The sequence below is a fragment of the Diadema setosum genome, chromosome 1 (genome assembly GCF_964275005.1).
Source record: "Diadema setosum chromosome 1, eeDiaSeto1, whole genome shotgun sequence".
NCBI lineage: Eukaryota > Metazoa > Echinodermata > Echinoidea > Diadematoida > Diadematidae > Diadema > Diadema setosum.
In genome coordinates, this window is record NC_092685.1 from 41,650,432 (window position 1) to 41,671,239 (window position 20,808).

General features: G+C 39.2%; 1 protein-coding gene across 1 annotated transcript in view; it reads right to left on the reverse strand.

The window, feature by feature from the left end:
• LOC140237093 (uncharacterized) overlaps positions 1–20,808 on the reverse strand; it is a 65,741-nt gene that overhangs the window by 13,493 nt on the left and 31,440 nt on the right. Inside the window, 3 exon segments of the mRNA XM_072317067.1 lie at positions 3,487–3,642; positions 6,554–6,740; positions 8,827–8,885. Of these exon segments, the coding sequence (XP_072173168.1) occupies positions 3,487–3,642; positions 6,554–6,740; positions 8,827–8,885 (402 nt within the window).

Here is a 20,808-nt window from a genome sequence, read left to right on the forward strand (position 1 = left end):
GGCACGTACTCCACTCTGATGCCCATTGTTATCTGCTGGTTGAATTCTGTAACAGTTGGAAGCATGATTCCAAAAGAATGCCATTAAACTTCGGAGACCGCAGAGAACGCCATTACGCACGCAATGCATATCCATGTAGGCCATATAAATGCTCAGCAAATGAGTCATCATGTCAAGCAACACATGGAATCATAACAGACGAGATCAAATGTGGCAGGGGTAAAAGGGGAGGGGGGCTGGGGGAGGAGGAAGGGGTGCCGCTGTTCACCCCTCTCAGGAGCACTTATTACAACTGCTATTGACAATGCATCCCACAACTTTATCATTGGTGGTGACAGGGGTAAATTGTGATCTTCCAGACAGACGCCCCTCCTGTAATTCACCTGCTCATCACATGTCAGTTTTTAGCCTCATTACAGGTTGACATTGCTCCATCTCCACAGGCCACCGTAGAATCTGGCCTCCACCATTAGATACTCACACTACTACAGCAAAAGCTTTTCTTTCTAATGCCAAGCAGTTATTCAATTAGCACTCGTCGGTAGTTAAGCGAGGAAACTGCCAGACTGTTTGTCGAGATTCCTTCATCTGCTCGCACAAAACAGCCTGAATGGATTCCTCCACATCGATCACTTCCCAGCTCATGAGTGAAAATGCAAAGCCTGAAAAGAGTCAATCATTTTTTTGTGGAGGCCATTGTGCGCTTCAGTAATGATCCAAACATGTTCGTAAACAAGTTGCATGAATTCCTCATTGTGTACATCCAACACCCTTCCATTCTGAACTCAAATATAGAGCCGTATCTATGAAAGTTTGCTAACAAAGCACGGCTTTGAAGTACCTTTGTCATCGTGACATATTGGCCTACAGCAGTGTTGACAATTTAGGCAATTGTGTTGTGAATTACTGGCAGGGATGGAGATGTGGCTGTAGAGTGACATATATTAAATGTAGCCTCTTGTCTATCAGACCAAACTCCCTCTAGAAAACAATTTGAAGAAGTTCCTGAATGCTTACCTGTGATTGGTATTCTCGCTTTTGTAAATTACACATACATGTAGGCCCTACCCTTTATTCCCATGTACATGTAAGTCTAATTGTACACCTGTAGTGAGGTTAAAGTTTGCTACAATGTTTTATTATTTTTCTTTTAGGTTGTTTTGTTATTCTATATATGATGAAAAATAAAGCACAGAGAGTGAATGACAGACATATCAAGGACTTGCCAATGCAATTCCAATGCAAAGTTTTGCTATTGTCATTAGGCCTAAATTCTGAACTTCAGTTATTAAAGCTGGTTACATAAAGGCTGTAGAAGCAGAACATTCGTTTAATAATGAAAAGAACTTCAAGAACTTTGACAGTATGTAAAAAGGATGATCTGAATGAGCAACTGGGGTCATGTGACCTCAAACTGAAATGAATGCTGGCGACCAGTACGAGGGCCCCTGGTAATTTATGATTCTGGTCATTTGGTTTTGCTGCACACAAATCACAAGGTCGAAGGTCACTGCACAAGCACACTGCTATTATCAGCCGAGTCCATGGTTGCATACTTAAAATATTTGTGCAAACCACACTGTGCCTGTCTGACCGATAATTTTCCAGACAAAGCCGTATGCACTCATGCACATTCAAATACGCACACACACACACACTTTTGTACATACACACATATACCACCACTACAGATTAATATCCCCCTCCCCCTCCCCCCCCCCCCCCAAAAAAAAAAAAAAAATTATAATTAGCATATTCCACTGGACACAAAATAACAGCATGAATTTCTGCACCTGCTCAGATGGTGATGATGAATGCTGACCTACCCACGTGTCTGTGTAAACAGCACCCCTGCATTTTCTGGACAGGGAGCACACTTGATTTCCAGCAAACTTTGGTATCATTCAATACTCTCTCTACACAAATTATCAATGGCTAATGCAGCATGGCGAAATCTGGAGAGCAAATTACATAAATTTTCCTTTCGAGCATGTCCAGTCGTGCATTAGCACACACACAACAATGTGTCCAACAGCGTCAATATTGAAACCCATCCATCCTGGGCCAAATCTTTTTACCACGCCACAAAATTCATGGTACGCTGACAGGCACCGCTATGCTAAATTGGGGTAACGGGGCATATAACCACGTTCCATTCTCTCCGGCACAATGCAGGTGGGTCCAAAGAAGACGTCATTCCAGCTTTACTCAAATAAGACTGCATTACATAGCCTCTGCAGTTCCTACCTAAAACCACCAGTCTACATCATCACACTTCCCTGGATCTGCTTTCAATATTCCAGGAGCGAGACGAAGAAGAAGTTAATTGGCCTACACAACGAGTAGCTACAGCCATAATTCATGAGAATTACCATAATTGATATCAATTAAAGGCTAACCTTCGCAACCAGTTGAAAGTACTATTTTTTTCACCCTTTCTTTTACAAAGGAAGATGCAGAGGTGATTGCACCCATGAAGTGTCAATACTCTCATCGAGCCTCTAACACTGCTAAGATGTCTTTGCCATAAACCAACAGAAATCTTACTTTTGATGAAAAACAAAAACCTGTGCATTCACCGTCATTCTATGTCACAACTATGTGAGTGTAGTCCTCATCAATCAGGATTTCATTGCAATGTTATTTAAAGATCAGACATCAAACACCAGACAACCATTTAGGAGAAAAGAAAATATTCCCATCTTCTAGGCAGCATCAATTCCATTCCAATACAGTGTGTATCATCTACTAAATAATATTACTCCAGACGCATGATATAGGCCTACCTGTCACAAGTTCATAGAACTAAACCATCACATTGCAACTATTTGATCGAGCAGAAAAGATGAAAGAACAGTGATTGAGAGGGGAAGGTGAGAGAACTTTTATTGATGTGCCAATGATTGGTAACCCTTTCTCTGTGAAAAATGAGAATGAAAAATTGTGATATACCATGCAATGGATACTGAGTGATCAGGCAACAGTCTGACATTTCTCTCATTCTCACCCTACCACCCCCCCCCCCAAAAAAAAAAAAAAAATCTTGAAGACATTAATTGCAAAACCGATCATTCCATTTTTATCAACTTGAGATATATTTGAGATTGAAGTTGCTGGAAAACAAAGAAAATAATTAATGTATATGTGATGATTTTAATAATATGATCAAAAAATATTTCCTGTTGTGTAATGAGTGTGGTACCATTTTTCTATACAGAATTATGACCTGTGTACTTAAAAGCTTTGAAAATAACATTTGTCCGTTTTTGTATTCAAACTCTTCATATATTCATATAAACAGAATGACCCGAGCCTTGCTGGTTCTTCTATTCTCCTTGGCAGAATAATTACCAATAACTGGGAAATGGTAATACTGGTAAAATCTGCAAACCCTTCAGTGGTAGAGAGGTACAAAAAAGGAAAAAAAAAGAAAAAAGAGTGCCTTGCCCTCAGTAGTAGTTGACCCCCATGAAATATTGAAGGTACCTTCTTGAGCCTGTAGAAGTGCATCTGGTGTTCTGCGGTGGTGGACGCCTCTCGGATGAAAGCCTTCTGGGCGTAGGCGGGCGTCGTCCCCCTCTGGTCACGGTGCATCGAGGGCATGTGTTTGATGATGTACGTCTCCCCTCTCCTCTTGATAACCTGATATATATATATGGAAACAAAAACATGGCATCAGAGGGGTTAAAGATGCACTGGTCTATTGATGCAAGCATGGGTTCCTAAGATGATATTCTAGGTCTGGTCATACAGCAACCAATGGTAGCCACTACTGTAAAGCAAGAAAGTTTTGCAGCATGAAATTTTTGCAAATTGTCACTGGCATTCAACGCGTACAGTGTACGTGTACACAAGATTTTTCATATGCATTTCAATTTCGCAAATCTTGGTTCTCACAAAATTCGCAAAATTAAAATGCGCCTGATAATTTCTGGTTTTACAGTACTCGTGATGGAAAAAAAAATTCTTTGATCTGTGTTGATGTATAAACCAGACTATTCATGAGACTCAAATAGCAATGTGAGCACCACATTTCAAAAGTGTTGATTTTTCTGAATGATTGCAATTATTTGTGATGCAGAATGTGTATTAATGGTGTACGAATTACACTATTTTTTTTTCATATTCCACAATGCAAGGCATATGTTGGACAGTCGGGTCAAAGTAAGGCCAAACTCCTATACTCATGGTACAATTTGGCCTCCCTCGAATAATTGCGATTTGGATGGTAATTTTTCTCTGTTTATTGGTGCAATCTGGATTTTTTATTCTTTTTTTTTTTTGGCCATATTTGTCATATACTAGTAATTGATTCACTGAATCTACCCTCAATCTAAAGCACACTGAGCGACTCTCTTCTTATTGTCCCTTAAAATTCTATCAGGATTACTACCCTTGTCAGTGATTAGAAGTTCCACCTGCAGTTTCCTGGTTGGAAACTCTCCTGAGCTGAGTGCTACCCCATTAAAACTATTGTAGACTTAAAAAATATCAATTTATTCAACTCTCAGGCAGGTGATGAAAGTCAATTTTGATCTCTGGGGAAAATTTATACATTGTACTTGGGATCTCTTCTAACTGCTGCATTTACAAGACTGTTCCTTGTACACTTCATAGATGACAGTGTTGCAAGGCTGCCTTTGCCTGGGGAACAACAGTAGTGGGCTTTCTTTTACAACCTGGTTTCATCTCAAGCAAAGAAAACAAGCGCTGCCCAAAATGAAGAGAAAATGTACGTTGAATCCCTGCAAGCAAGGATTGTGCCACTCTCGCTCCTTCTCTCTGATCAGGGATAACCTTGAAAAGACATTCTTGTCGTTCTAGCAAAAGGAACATAGTGTCTGCAAATAAAACATGCTTTTGTTCTTGGGTCTATTCATGGTAACACATTGAGAAGGATAAACCACGGGCAAGCAATGGAGTGCAACGAACATTCCTGCCATTCCCCCAGATGTCTGATTCAAAGCTGCAAAAGTGCATTGGCCCTTATTTGGTGTGTGTGTGTGTGTGTGTGTGTGTGTGTGTGTGTGTGGGTGTGTGGGTGGGGGAGCAATGAATGAATGGCTCAATCAGACAGGTATTCTCAGCAAATTCAATCCTGGCAGCTGTTTGTCTACAAAAAAAAACCAATGATGTATACACATGACTGCCTTTGTAAAATGTGACGTATGCTTGACATTTTATTTGAAGGCATGTTAACATGATATTGTGTGTATGCAAAATTCTTGGGTCTTTGTATTCCTGCCTAAAAAGTACCAGCTGGCATCCATAATCCTGACTTGCACAGAAAATGAAAACAGGATGCGCAAGATGGAAATATACATCTGTTACCTAAGCTGCAGTATACACAAACATAAGCAAAAACTACATGTGCATCATGATGCTTCTTGAAAGACATGGCAAGGACATTTGTGTCCCCTTTTCTTTTCTAAAAGAGTACACTACATAAAACAAAACACAACAACAACTACAATGTAATGTGCAAAGTATCTATAGGTGTTGTGGTCTGGTAGACTGCACGCTTGACCGCCCAGTTCCTGGTTCAAGCCCTGTCTGTGACCCCAGCTGCCATTTGACGCCAGACTTTCTTCAGTGGCGCCTCTCTGACCCCTGGAGTACCATGGACAAGAGAGGGAAGCCCTAGAGAGAGAATGGTTTTAGCCCTGGCCCACTGGAGCAGGGGTTTGAACACTCTGCAGAGGGGAGGATGGAGATGGTGCACATAGCATCACACAAGGCTTCTCATGCTGACCACATGGAGAGTGTGCCATAAAGAGAGAAAGGCTGTGCACATTTCTGAGAACTGAATGTTTGGTAGTTGTTTTCTTTTGTCATTTTTCCAAGAAAGAAATTACTTATGGTCATGTAAAAGGCAAAGATATTTTGGACTCTCAGTAGAATGAGCACAGCAAGAAACCAGTATATATAGGTGTAATGGCGACAGCCACAGCAATGGACTTTGGAAGAATTAACCATGCCATTACCACTAGAAGTCTGCATACATGCAATGTCAGCGTAGATTTGAGAAGATAGATTTGAGAGGGGAAGAGAAGGAGGGTTCTCCAGTAAAGATATTTGTTTGTAGAGACAGCAACTGAAGGAATCAACACTGCAAAGGTGTGTTGGACTACCACCAGGGCTCTTGACAGGTACTAGGATGCATGTCAATGGCAGAAGCTGAGGGGAACTTTAGGCAGGATAGTGGAAGTTCTGAATGAATCATCTTTTCTTCTCATTTTGGATGCCACTCCCCCCCCCCCCCCCCCAAGTTATGGCCAAAATTACATGTACGTTACAGTGTTTAAAAAATGAATAGGTCTATAGAGGAGGAGACGTAATCAATAAGTACGACTTTGGCAAGTGGTCAACAGATGGCCCAAGATCACTGTCGAAACGACGATCCTTCATTATGCTGCCCAGTATGTCAGGAAGTGGAGTGGTGGGTGGTCAGTAAGATATCGAACACATACAGAATATGTTCATTACTTCTCACATGAGTGAACTAGCAAACAAGGAACATAGCAAAGAACATGCATAACCGTATCACACTCACCCACTCGGGGAAGTAATCGGCCGGTTCGAAGTAGCGGCCCGAGTGCTCCTCCTCCGAATAGTTGCCGAGGTCAGCCTGGAGGGCGTAGGATGCGAGGACGAAGCAAGCCTCCTCACGGCACTGGACGGGGGCCTGCAGGACGTTCTGTTTCAGCTGAAGATAGTAGTGATGTCGCGTCACGTCGTCCCTGCAAAGATGCAACATGGAAGGCGCTTTGAGTATTAATCCAGTTCAGGCAATGACAAGGTTATTCTTTCTTCTCTTTTTTTTTTTTCTTTTTTTAAAAAAGAAATCTTGTCTCCAGACAGTCCTGACTGGCCGATCATGCCAATAATGTCTCACCATTTTCAAGTAGAATACAGTGGGTTGTTAAGACAAGCACATTTATGCAAACAAAATTATTTGTGTGTGTGTGTGTGTTTGTGTGTGTGTGTCAACACAAATATTGAAATGCATAAGAAAATTTGCAATATTCAGTGTCAAGATGAGACATGGTTACAGCTTGTTTTATATGAATGCTTGATATGGTACCCTCTACCAATTACAAGAAATAATTCCATGAGTGGGAAAACAAGGTTGACTGTGTGTGCAAAAGGCTAGCCTATTTGTAGGTCCGAACTTTCATCCCCCAACAATTTTTAGACACAGGGATACTGCTGGCCCCATTTTCTCTGCACCATAGCGGACGAACGCGGGAAGTCAGAATTTTTCCCCACTTTTGACTCCGTGCGTTTTGGCAGAAATAAGGAGATTAGCGAGGGTTGAATTCCATTTGGGACCAATTCCAACAATGGCATCGACCAAATCGTGACAGATATACAGCAGGCTGGGAAGGGGGGGGGGTCAAAGTTTGCAGGTTTGAGGTCTCTACCAGTGTATCCTGTCACAAAGGCTTCAGATGCACAAAAATGTTGATGTTCGGTTCTCAATTCATGTTTTTTTTTTCCTCTGCTTCTCTTTTTTTACCCCCAATTTGTTGCAAGGCCCAACATTTGCGTCATGATGATGAGTACACTATTGTTGGGGGACCTCTGCCCTCTACTACTCGACATTATGAAGTAGAGAATCACTATTCTTACAGAACTTTTGCTCTACTTTTGACACATTGTGAGATAATAACAAAATCCAGGTACAGCGGGCACTTATTGATGTGCCTTTCATTGTCCTTGATCACACTGAGCTTGTATCATGAATGAGTTTCATTATATCTGACGAATGAGAGATTACCTTTTCATATGTAAGAAACTCAACTACTTCTATCATACATACATGTATGTACATGCACAACAAATCATTATTCACGTAGTACACGTGTATACATGAACACGTACGTGTTCGTGTACGTTTTAACCAAATTTCCATAGAAGACAACCTTTAGATGTGTGAATGTTCCGGGGGGGGGGGGGGGGGTTAACTGTTTTGTGTTACTTTTTAAGAGGAAAAATCATGCACACAAACACAAACAAAACAAATACACACACACATAACACACACACCCACACACAAATGTAGCATCTGTGCTACCTTGTACTTTTGACGGCAAATCAATTCAGCCAATGACAAGGGCATGTTCTATCCACCCTACTTCTGCTCCTCTAGGCAATTGATTTAAAGGACAAGTTCACCTTCATTAACATAAGGATTGAGAGAATGCAACAATATTAGTAGAACACATCAGTGAAAGTTTGAAGAAAATTGGACAATCGATGCAAAAGTTATGAATCTTTAAAACTTTTGTGTTGGAACCGCTGCATGAGGAGACTACTAAAGCTTGTGATGTCATATGAGTACAACAGTATAAAGAAAATGTAGAGAAAATTCAACATATTTTCACTTTTTTTTTGCATAATAAAAGAGCACTTGACTTGCCTCTTTCTAAAGGCAATTGGAATAATATTACCCATAACATATGTCAGTAACAAATCAAGGGAATGTGTACTTTTTTAAAAAGATGAAATTTTGTGAAATTCTCTTTATATTTTCCTTATATTGTTGTACGCATGTGACATCATACACTGCAGTAGTCTTCTCATCCAGCGGTGACAGCACAAAAACTTCAAAAATTCATAACTTTTGAACGGATTGTCCGATTTTCTTCAAACTTTCAACGATGTGTTCTACTAATATTGCTACATTCTCTCAATCCTTATGTTTATGAAGGTGAACTTGTCCTTTAAAGTCTTTACTGAGAGCATCAGGATCACTGCCGTCTGAAAATCAGCTGTGATAAATCTCGCTACTTCACGAACGAAAGGAAATCATACAGTACTCACTTTAGCAAGGACACGTGTTCCACGTATAATTGCACTTTGAGGTAAACGGTGAGATGGTTCTGTAAGGGGGACAAAAGGGAAGATAAAGAGAAGATACCCATGATATTTGTCGTATTATTGTCAATGAATATCATTTCAGATTATTACACGTAATTAGCTGAATGTGACAAGGAGGTTAGGAAAGAGAACCTCCCTGATGCGATATTACGCCTAAAGGAGAAGGAAGAAAAAACAAAAACATATAAATGTCTGCATTGACTGCACAGTACCAGTATGTCAACTGCAAGGCATGGCATTCAGAAACATTGCTGTATACAACATTGGGATCCATCAATACATAGATGGACAGATAAAATTTAGGTCATGATCAATTCTTGAAGTGTGTATCTAATGCCTCCTCAGCCAGGGTCCAGTGTCAGACAATCACAACACACTACCAGTAGCAGAATGGCAAATATACTAACACTATCATATCTCACATTATACATTAATACAAAATGCATGAAAAGTCATGAATTACAAAACCAACAACATGTAGAAAAACTGACAGCAAGTAGAAAACTGGACATCATGCAGGAAATCATCTACATGGCAACTTGTGACAAACAGACACAAAGAAAAAAATATATATTGACAGAAATGAAAAGACCAGGATGAACAGCCAAAGATGAAATCTTACATACTGTATTCCAGCACTTCATCACACACTTAAAAAAATGACCCCTGTTGAAAAGTTCTACAATTACCTGATTCCTAATGTCAAACCATAAATGTGGAATACAATGAGAAAACTTCTAGATTGGTGCTAAAAACTTGAAAGTGATGAGGTATTGGCTCAGTGGGAGATGATGTCTAACTTTTGACAGATTTTACACTTTTCGCAAAAAACCCATAAAATATTTCATTTATGCCTCTATCCATACCATTTCAATCAAACACTATTTATGTTTCATTTCACCGAGTGCTTGCAAGTGAGAGATAATCTATAGAACTTATGACATATCTTGGCTTGCATTAACAACTAAATCACCGTTTCTCATTCATTGCAGTGCCATAAACTGATTCTCCATAAATACCAAGAGATCTCTTTCTCTGTCAATCTACGCCTTTCTGGCACCAACATCAGGCATCCTCCTAGCTGTGCATTATGTACAATTGTATGGTCATGACTAAATGACACTAACAGGTGACATGTGCCCCAGATGGTTCATAGGTGTCGTAAAAAACTGCACGACCACTGCACACACTGCCACCGACTTTATGGAACATTTACAGTTGAAGCTTTTGATGTGTTTTCGGCAAAGGGGGACGCTGCTGAAGGCAGAATGATAAATGCTACCCCCCTCGCAGCAGACGCAGGATGGATGCTGCCCCGTTTTTCACATTGGAGTTCAACATCCGGTGGTTACCGGGTTACCGATTCTGGCTTTAAACCTTTATGTCTTTCCCACCCTATGATCTCATGATCTGTGAGATGCGAACTTTGATCACATAACAACGTCACATTGTATTCATTATTGGTGTGTGTGTGTGTGTGGGGGGGGGGTATGGATTTTTCCATGCTGCTGGTCCCAACCCAATGCCTATTTCCCCACCCCCCCCAAAAAAAAAAAAAGAAAAGAAAGAAAATGGATCATAGGAAAAGAAGAAAATATGTAACCTGCACATGTGCAACACAGCAGGAGACAGCAGACATTTATGAGACATAACCCAGTTGATGATAAATAGTCCCATCTAGCCAGTTTCACATATCTTTTTTTTTCTGACTGTTATAACATACCATATGTGATGTGCATGACAAGAAACACTTTTTTTCACTATATCTGGGTCCTTTGTAATTTCAACAATAGCATGGAATCAAGAAAAAAGAATTGCATTAATTCACTACTGAGATTTTTGGTCTTCGCTTCATTTCTTTCTATCTCTGCTAATCGCACTTAGTTGCTCTCTATTACTTTCATCTCATCTCAAAATGTATCCAGAGTAATGGCAGAAAATATCAGGGTATGATTTACTGCATGTCTGTGCAATCATTTTGTACAGATGCAAATGTATCTTGACATATCATGGAAGATAAAGAGAAGTGAAATGAGCTGTGGATTATCACAAGTGCACACAGAGCATTATCACAACACCACAATAAATATCTTGGCTCCTCACAGTTGCAAGAAATAATTAGGCTTGAATTTGAACAGCTGACAGATAAACAGAAATTACCTAATCATCTACGGACCTACAGCACCATGCTAACAACCTGTAAACCTATTGCATTACTGTCCATTTAAAATTTGTCATAATGGTATGAAGCTTAATGAGACGAAACGAGTCAATTTCAAACACGTGGTACGATCGGCACTTTCATTTGTATTTTTCACTTTCAACTCGATCAATCTTGGCCTTCAACAGCACTTCAATCAGTCTGCATTTTTACTAGCAGTACACAAACAATTCATGTCCAGACAAAGGAGCCGTTAACGGTATCCCACTTGCCTAGCAATGTCCCGTCTTTTCTTGGTATCCCCTGGGGTAGGCTAGGGGATTTTAATCATGGATAAGCTAAGGGAGAGACTGGGGTTCTCTTGTTACTCATTATGCAGAATACATACAAGTACAGGTTGGCGACCACCCACTCAACGGCACGAAAAGGGCCACCACTCTAGGAGTCTGCATCCCCAGTCGCAGGGAAGGGTGCCTGTGCCTCTACAGCAGTGACGGGGACACGTTCCGCATGTGGGCTCAGCCGAGGATATGTGTAGAGCAATGTGCTGCGAAAGGAGTAAGTGTTGGTGAAGTACCTCTCACCTCTCACATTCAAAATGAGAGAGTACAGCTGTGCTGACTCACTGACGAATATGTACGTGTGACCTGTGCTTTTTTGTTTTCACCCATCTGTCCAACACAGGCAAAGGATGCTTTGAATCCTAGGATCTATGAAGGCCCCATAAGTCACACATACAAGTACACATCTCTTTCAGATTCTTGCATTTCCCTCATAATTTGATTAAGACAAAATATGACTTTTGAAAATAGGCTATGAAAGACATGATTTATTTAACAACTTTACGAGTAGGTTTCTGTTGCAAATCCCCCCCCCCCCACAATTACTATTGGTAAATGTAAGAAACATACTGTACATACACACCAGCAATAGTGTTTGATACCCGAATAAATTTTAATTTGTTTGTAGTAGAAAGCAAATCATCTTGTTAGACACTGAGGCTGACAGTAATATTTCAAATTTCGAATGGATTTCAATTTGGGCTCGTTGTCTGTTTATCATCTAAGGCCATCAGACAATCCCTGTTACATCTTCAAAAATGGCCTGGTGACGGGGACTTCATCATGGTGTTTTTTTTCGTTTTTGTTGTTTTGTTTTCACACACTGTGCATTATAGGAGAGTGCAAACCCAAGACACCGCTCTTCACAATGGCATGAAAATAAGTGTAACTTGTTGCTCTATTGCTTCACTTGCTGAGTATTTTGCCCACAGACTTATCATCCTTTTCACTACAGATTTGCAGAGATGTTAACTGTTGCAAAAAAATGTCAATGCATGGATAAGAGATTGATACACTTTTGATCACAAGTGTGAGATACACTGTCTAGATGATTCTTGCGGGTCTGCTGGTTCAGCTACCTTGACTACAGTTTAGGGCCCTATTATTAGTATCTGTGCCCATCCTGAATCACTTCCAGAGACTCAAATCAAAATGCTCGTCAAGTCGAGAGGAGCCTCTTATAAGCTGCTCAGAAAAGATTATGTCCGCGATCTGATGCCAGCTACTTCCAGTGGATTTACAAATCTCAAGGACCCCACTTCTACACTCTGTCCTCAGACAGGAATATACCAAAACACACAGAACAAGAAATTAACTCCTTCAATACTAGCAAAACACTATTACTGTAAAAGTGGATATTTCCGCGCGACTAATTTTTCGCGCTCGGCGCGGTAAGAAGAGTTTCGCGTGTTTTTAATTCCGCGGCATCACGACAGTAAGTACTAGAACATATGGCATGCAAAAATATTTGCGTGCTTTTATTTTCGCGCTGGTTTCTGGTTGCGCGAAATGCGCGAAAATTTCAACACCGCGAAAATTTCCACTTTTACAGTACTTAGTGTACACTTGACTTGAAGACACAGAGGAACTCAACATGATCATGAGCAAAATTTCATAATTTCACTTCCTGAGAGACACTAAACGAAAGAAAAATCACCATGAATTGACATAACAATTTATTTGAAAGTGTTAAAGAAATACTGCACATCACTTCAGTAGATATGCCATAAAGATGCTTAAAAAATGGCACCTTAAAATCAATTAATTGTACACTACACACAACTGTAATGAAATCGCTATTGTCACAGGAAATTAAACACACTTTGATAATTAAATGGGAGAGGGGGATGAAATTAGATTTTGATGAGAATTTGATGGCACCATTCAATGAAAGCTTTACTGAAACGGACCAGTTGACCCAAATAAATTTGATGGGATATACTACACGTGTATCAATCAAGAGGATTTATAGTCAGTCATAAAAAAGTCACCAATACCACATTTTATAACAGTTTGAAGCACAAGTAGTCTCTACATGTAGCTTCAAGGTTGATGGCTCATAAAGAACAAATTTTGAGCATTTTGAAATAATTTGAAACAAAGGAAAATATTCTGATTCCAATGTTTATGTACATATTCTTTCTCCTGTCATTTGATTGATCAATGCTCTACAAGTGAAGTTGTGGTATCTACACTGTATGTCTTGTGGTCATTAGATTTGGTCATAAAATGAATATATAATTGATTATTTCAGACACTTATACTTTCCATATCTTTTATTTCCTTTTCAACTTGCTACTGTTCTAGTAATCAACATATGGAATAGTTTTCCTTTACATTACAGTAGCATGTTTTTCTACTGACTGATAGAAATTCCCCAAAGATAACCCTTTATTGAAGGATGAAAGAAGCAAGGCACTGAACAGACTATATTACAGGTGATCAAGTTTGTAGGTAAATCTGACTGCACTTAACAAAGTTAGAAATTGAAATGGCACATACAGATGCAGCAAAGATATATTCAACTTAAAATAATCCTGATAAATTTATAATCGAACAGAAGTTTGAAACTGAAGAAATTGGAGACTCTAAAATGGACCCCCTTACTCTCCTTTAGAGGAAACCTTTCATGGCATGAAATACAACCCTTTGCATTGTTTATCTTGCGCTTAAAAGAAGAGAAGATTTTGAATAACAAGTTGTTATGATGGCACCCACCTCAAAAAAAGAGAAAAGCTCTTGTAGAAGAAGCAGATCATCACTCTTGAAGTTGAAGTGTACAGTTAACCGTTAGCAGCAAGGTGTGTTTACATCCACACACTACCTGAAATTTTGTTCTTCATATTCAATGGAACATGCACTCCTTTACATTATCACAAATCTGTTGTCCCTATGTACAATAAAGCAGTGGCCATTGCTGATCCAGAACAACCTCCTTGAAATTAACACCATCCACCACTATTTAAAGGTAAGCTGTTACTGACTCATGTACCACAATAATAAACAAATATCATAAGAAAATGGTTTGATCACAGACGTCTCATCACACTCATTCCCACTTTTGCACAGAAACCCATCATGAAACAATCACATAATTTATGCAATGTGCAAGTACCTCATTGCTAAGACCGAAAGGAAAATCAAACCCTTTCCCAACTCTGTCATTTTATTTTGCAATTTTATCATGAAATTACAAATGCCACAAAATAGAATGCACCAAATACATGCACCACATATCAATATCCAACGATGTATTTAAGAAAAATCACATTTTTCAAAGTTGTCCACATCCTTGAGTGCTGAGGCAATCATCTAATTGCTTGTCATATTAAAGTTTTGTAGCTTATCTTCTTACAGAATCTGTCTTGAAATAACCGTTGATTTGGATTTTACAATGAGCATTGACACAGCAATGAGAGATATCATGAATACACTGCTTGATATACCACCTCATCATGAACATATGCACATACAGTGTCACTTGATTACCACAAGAAATTAAACATATATCATTAGGCAAAGACATGAAGAGCTTTTGTGCATAAACAAGTGCAGCGATGGTGCATATTCAGCAAGTCTAATTCTTTTTTTGCAAATCAGGATTTTTTGATAATTTTGCAAGTGTTTAGATTTGCAATCGTGGAGTACGGTAATGAACTAAGAAATGTACGTCTAAACATACACACTGCAATCATGTGAGAATCAGGGTTAACATGTTCGTGTGTTGTTAGATTCGTGAACAGCACAGACTTGCGAGATTCCCAAAGATAACCCTGCGAAAAAATATGGCATATACAGTATTCCAGGTCCAGTGTGAACGCAGCCATAAGAGGGGTTGTTATCACTTCACACCAGCTGCTTCTCTCCCACTCTCAGCACTTACCCATTGATCTGTTTCTCAACCACAAACTCAAGAAGACAAAGGGTGAATGGGGTGAGAGACAGGGAGATGGGGTGCTCTCCTATTATCCCACTGACCCAACCAACCTCCGTAATCAACCCATCCCTCTTGTTTACCTATTTAATCGTCACGAGGAGACCCCCATATTTGTTTGTGTTCCCAATCTGTAGTTATCACAAACACTTGTGGCATACTTGTGGTGTTATCTTTTAACAGGCATCTCCCTATAAATATAGAAAATTGGTCCAGCCCTCAAACCTTGCAGTGGCTGTAAATACAAGTTGTGGTTTGTACTCCCAGCCAATAAATTGTACAGAAATATTTAGAGGTTTCCTCTTTGAAAGTAACTCTTTTTCAAGAATGCAGAGAAAACCAATGGTTCTGAACGTGATCACACAACACTAACCACAACAGTGAATGCATAAATGGCATAAATAGCTTTAATTATATTGAAGTTAAAGAGACCTAATCAGTCTATTTTATCCTGATAAAGACAAGGAAATGAAAAACATTGAGAAATTTGTATTGAATTTCCTCAGTACTTTGCTCTGAAAGCAGCCACCACTTTACCGAAAACAATGTGAAATAAAAATATATTAATGCCAAATGCTTTCTATAAAAAAAAACATAAAAACCGAACGAAACCACGGCAGATGCATTTGCTGGATTTTTTTTTTTTAAGTTTTGTTTTTTTTTGAATAGTTTTTTTTTTTTTTTTTTAGAGCAATATTCAAATAACATGTGAAATTGCAAAGAATGTAATTAGGACTGCTTTGGTTGTGACGATTGCATGTAAGTTTGTGAAAAGACCTGTAGAGTCAGACTACTCCATCACAAGCTCATGAGGATTCTTCCATTACTATGCCAAACAAACAAGCATTGGATCTAACCTCATCCAACTGGTAATTCAGCATTTCAAGGAAGGGGGACCACAACTACTGGACAACAAGTGACCATCTTCCATTCTAAACTATCCACCCCCCCCCAATCCACCTCCTTTCCCCAGCTTCTCAAGACTTTGACATTCCACGCTGCATTAGAACACAAAGGATCTCCTAATCTCATCTCACAAATCCGAGCATGTCAATAAAAAGGGGGAATGTAGGAATAGATAATGAAGATGAATTCTAGGGAGGAGGAGGAGGAGCAGTTAGGGGTTACAATAGTTTTGTCTGCAAGCAGCCAGAGGTATTTGCTCTAAATCTATCTACTAGAAGACACATCATGCAAGCAGGACAATAATGTGATCCTCTCGGTACATACACAACTGCCTTTATCACATGACGAGAGAATATTAACACCTTGCATATGTACTCCGATCGTATAAAAGAGTTATCGGAAATTCAATGTGGAAATGAAAAAAAAATAAGGAAGATGTGCTCTCAAGAGTTCCACACATCATCTGACAGTATTTTTATTATTGAAATAAAAACATCAATTCAAGAAAACTGCTGCTGAAGAAGCATGACAAGTATATCGGATCCAATTCCTGGATCCCCTTTCACAGTGATCTGGTCTCTTCGTAGTACGGCATTTTAAAGCCAAAACATAGCTCTCATATGCCTGCAGAAATGTCAATCATTGCTCCAAAATGCACACATATGCAGAAGAAATGTGTGGAAAAGCTGTAATACATGATTCCAGTTGGGTGACAATGAAAATGTGGATTAGTCAAAAATGGTTCGCTAGAAGTCCACAATCTCAGAGCTTTCATGGATTGTGGTTGCTATGTAATTTTTCTTACTTGATTATTGATAATCGACAAATCAGGCCATAGCAATATCTATCAATCTTCCATGTTAGAGCTAATCATATTATATGTATGCAGCTTGGTACAATCGGTCATCACGTAATGTTTTACCTTCCCATAGTGCAAAACGGGGTGGCTCTTCTGGAATAGAAGTTGTGTACCACAATTGAAATTATTTCACACTTTGATCTCGAAATACTCCAAAACAACTCATCACCCCGGGAAAATGCATCAGCCAGGCAAGTTTCATGGTAGACCTTTTCAATGTATTGCAAGGAAATTCCAATTGGTGAAAGATGAATTTTGAGCCCTTCCAAGAAGTATGTTTTGGCTTTAAATTTTGTACCTGAATGTCAAGGAATAATAAAAAATGACTGTGACGGCATTCTAGATCTTTAGGCAGGATAGACTTCATGATACCTTAAGTGTTTCTGAACACACATTGTGAGTTGGTCTATTTCACATGTCTATGGAATTCAGAGGCTGTTTGCACCTTTGGAGGATGGTTACAATACATTGTAGTTCAGGATAAGGCAAAATGCAGACCGAATTCAACTCATGAATTTTAAAGATACTTTGGTAAACATGCCCCACTTACCACAGATTTCAATCTTTTGGATGTTTATTTGTTCACAGTTATACAAAAGAAGCAATCTATAAATTCTACCGGTTTGGGGGCATTCATTCATCGACAACATTGCAAATAAGATTTTCGAGCTTTTGGATGTTTGTTTGTTCAGAGGCCTATGGAATCAACAATCTATGAATTCTACTGGTTTGGGAGGTGTTCATTCATCAACAATGTGACCACTACAAAAAAACTACTTTCCACAACTATTTACTTTCAGCACACAACTATGTCAATTGGATGGTGCTGAACATTCCACTCTATTGTTCTGGTGAACATACACTGAACACGGATCGGTAGCTGCATTCCATTCCAAAGAGATCTCCTATTCAGTGGTAAAAAAATAAATCATGTGGTGTCTGCATTGAAAAAAAAAATGCAATTCAAAATAAATGCCCTCTTGTCAACCAGACAGGTATCTCATTGTTGATTTTACCGAAAAAACAACAATTTCAAACACAAAGAGAAAGGAGGAGTTAGCTGTCAGGAATGTCTGGATTAACAAAAGAATTCTCAAACCTATTGTATATTGTTTCATTTCTTCTATCATATATACATTTACAGGTTAGGCCAACATGCCTAGATGTCCATTCATGTAAACAAAATAAACATCCGGCAGTTCTTTGTGCTAATCCATTTATGTTGTTTGTTCAAATGTGTTGGTCATATAATACCTGCAAACTCATTTTGAAGCACAACAGGGCCCTGATATATATACTTTTAAATTTTCTTTTTTTAGTATGTTTAATTGTCTGAGGTGCTGAAGGTCATATAAAATGTACATGTTATTTCTTCTGTTGCAATGCCTATCTTTTTTTTTTCACATCCAGACATCCTAAAGCTGTACTTGGAGTATGATGCAAATATGGACCACATGGAATCCTTTTCTCAATTTCAGTAATGGTAATTTCTTTTCTCCTCTACTGTCTCGTTTTAGACTACAGAATTTCTTGTACCTGGTTGCATTAATGACATTTATGACTGAGTACTCCTCCCCTGAGCATTTTTTTTTTTTCCGCAGAAGAGAGTGAGATGGTAAGCAAAAGGAAACTACACTGTATACAGGCTGTGTTTGTCAACTTCCCTATGTTTCAAACATGTTTCAATATCCACAATCACAACGCCTTTTGGATTAGTTGCGAGTTGCTGCATTTATCAACTCTGGGAGGCCTTGTCACTGTGCAGCTTCTTTGCGCAGTTTGATCCGAGGAGCAGAGATGTGTAGCTGGCAGTGGTTGGTGTGGGCAGGTCCATGCTATAAATACATTTCAGAACAACTGTGCATTTATCAAATCTACAGAAACACATTTCTGGCTCAAACGCGTTTGGGATTGTACTTTTTTCAGCGTTTCGGAAATTTATTTCTAACCTCATAATCAAAACAGCTTTGCCATTATCAGTTGCCCAAAACTCCCTGAAAGTTGCTTAGAAACCTTAATTCTGTGCCAGAAGTGAGTTGATAGAAGCGACCTCAGACTAAGAGTCCATATCTACAGTCAAAACAAAATCATCACAGTGTCCTACATTGCAACGTCCATTCAGATGTCAGGAGAAAAAAAGGGCCAAGTTAAGCTACTGTATAAACAAGGAAAATCTTCTTTACAGACTTCTCATTCAATTTCTAACATGTATGTGTGTGTGAGTTTATATAGGCAGTGGTTTTGTTCTGTGCCATTTTGGGAGCCTTTTTTTTACACCTGTAACTTGTGAATTCAACCATTTTCCTGAATAATAAATAACTACCGCTAACAGTCACCTGAGCACGTGTGACTTGGCTGCAAATGGCAAGGCATTGTCACAACTGGGGATAACGCATCAACCAAATCCTCCCAGCGGTGCTGGACCAACTTCGCACAAACAGTTTGTCATGCGTACCGTCGGCAGTTCAACGAACCAGTCGATCTCTCATGCCTTCGTTTGTGGGAAAGTTCACTGGTTCCTGACGTTACAGACAATACGATACTACTAGCAGGCCATCGTGCAAGGAACCAGAACACGATTCCCCATCCACCACCCCCCTCAAAAAAGAAAAAACAAAACAAAAACCAATCCCCTGGCTTTTCACCCATCCATCAAAACTCTTGGGCAAGCCAACAATAAAGTTGGAGGAGGAGGAGGAGTAATATGGGGACGTTATTGATCAAAGGTAAACACTTCAACAGAAACACTGATTTTACAGCCATTGAACCAGTTATTTCTCATGTGTGCACTAATGACAGCTACAGAGATTTCATCTTTTCTTTTTCTTTTTTATTTAACCCTTAAAGTTGATCACTGTACTATACAGGGACTGTCCATTTTGCCAATGCCATAAACCCCTTCACGGTCAACAATTGTCGCACAATGCATGACGAACAATTCGCCACAAAGCCCTATCTGTTTAAAAGAGAGTCTAGGCCTTGAACAAACATGACTTGCACTTTCAAGAGCTGTGCGTTTAAACAGTTTCCGCGTGGTAGAATTCATTAGTTATAGTCAATGCTAATGCACTAACAAAGAGCTGAATTGCAATAAGATTCCATGGAATTCTTCAAAAGATATCTAGCTGCTGCTTTTCATGATTTGGGAAATCAATGCAATATGCAATTTCACACGTGGGTCAGCCAAGCTATCAATTAATTGTCCATTGAAGGTTTATCCTCACAGTTGAATATGAAGCTGAACAAAATTAATCACTGCTTGTTGTGAACCACATGAGCACTAAAGCTACGTAGTGGCTATTGAGAAATTCCATAGACAGTGTGTTGATAACTGCCAAATCTACATTGTTATAGCTTCATGTGCTAATAACAAATGGGACTGGATTTTATCACAGTTTAGACAAGCAAACCACTTTGATATGTTTTTTATTTATTTTTTATCCTTTCTTCTTTTTTTTTTTTTTGGTTAGCCAGTCATTGACATGAGCATTACTTGCAAATGCACAAAAGGTAGGCCACTACTTGTCAAAAGTCGTCAAACATGACAATATTTGCATTGGTCCTACTATCCTTTCTGGAGCCCTAGAGCGGTCCCAATTATTATCATCATTATTGTTGATCATCCAAAACCGGAGTGTATGACAATGCCCATCATCAATCATGGACAGGAATTCAAAAACATCCTTCAGGGCTACTTAGAAACATCACTGACTTTGTAATCAGT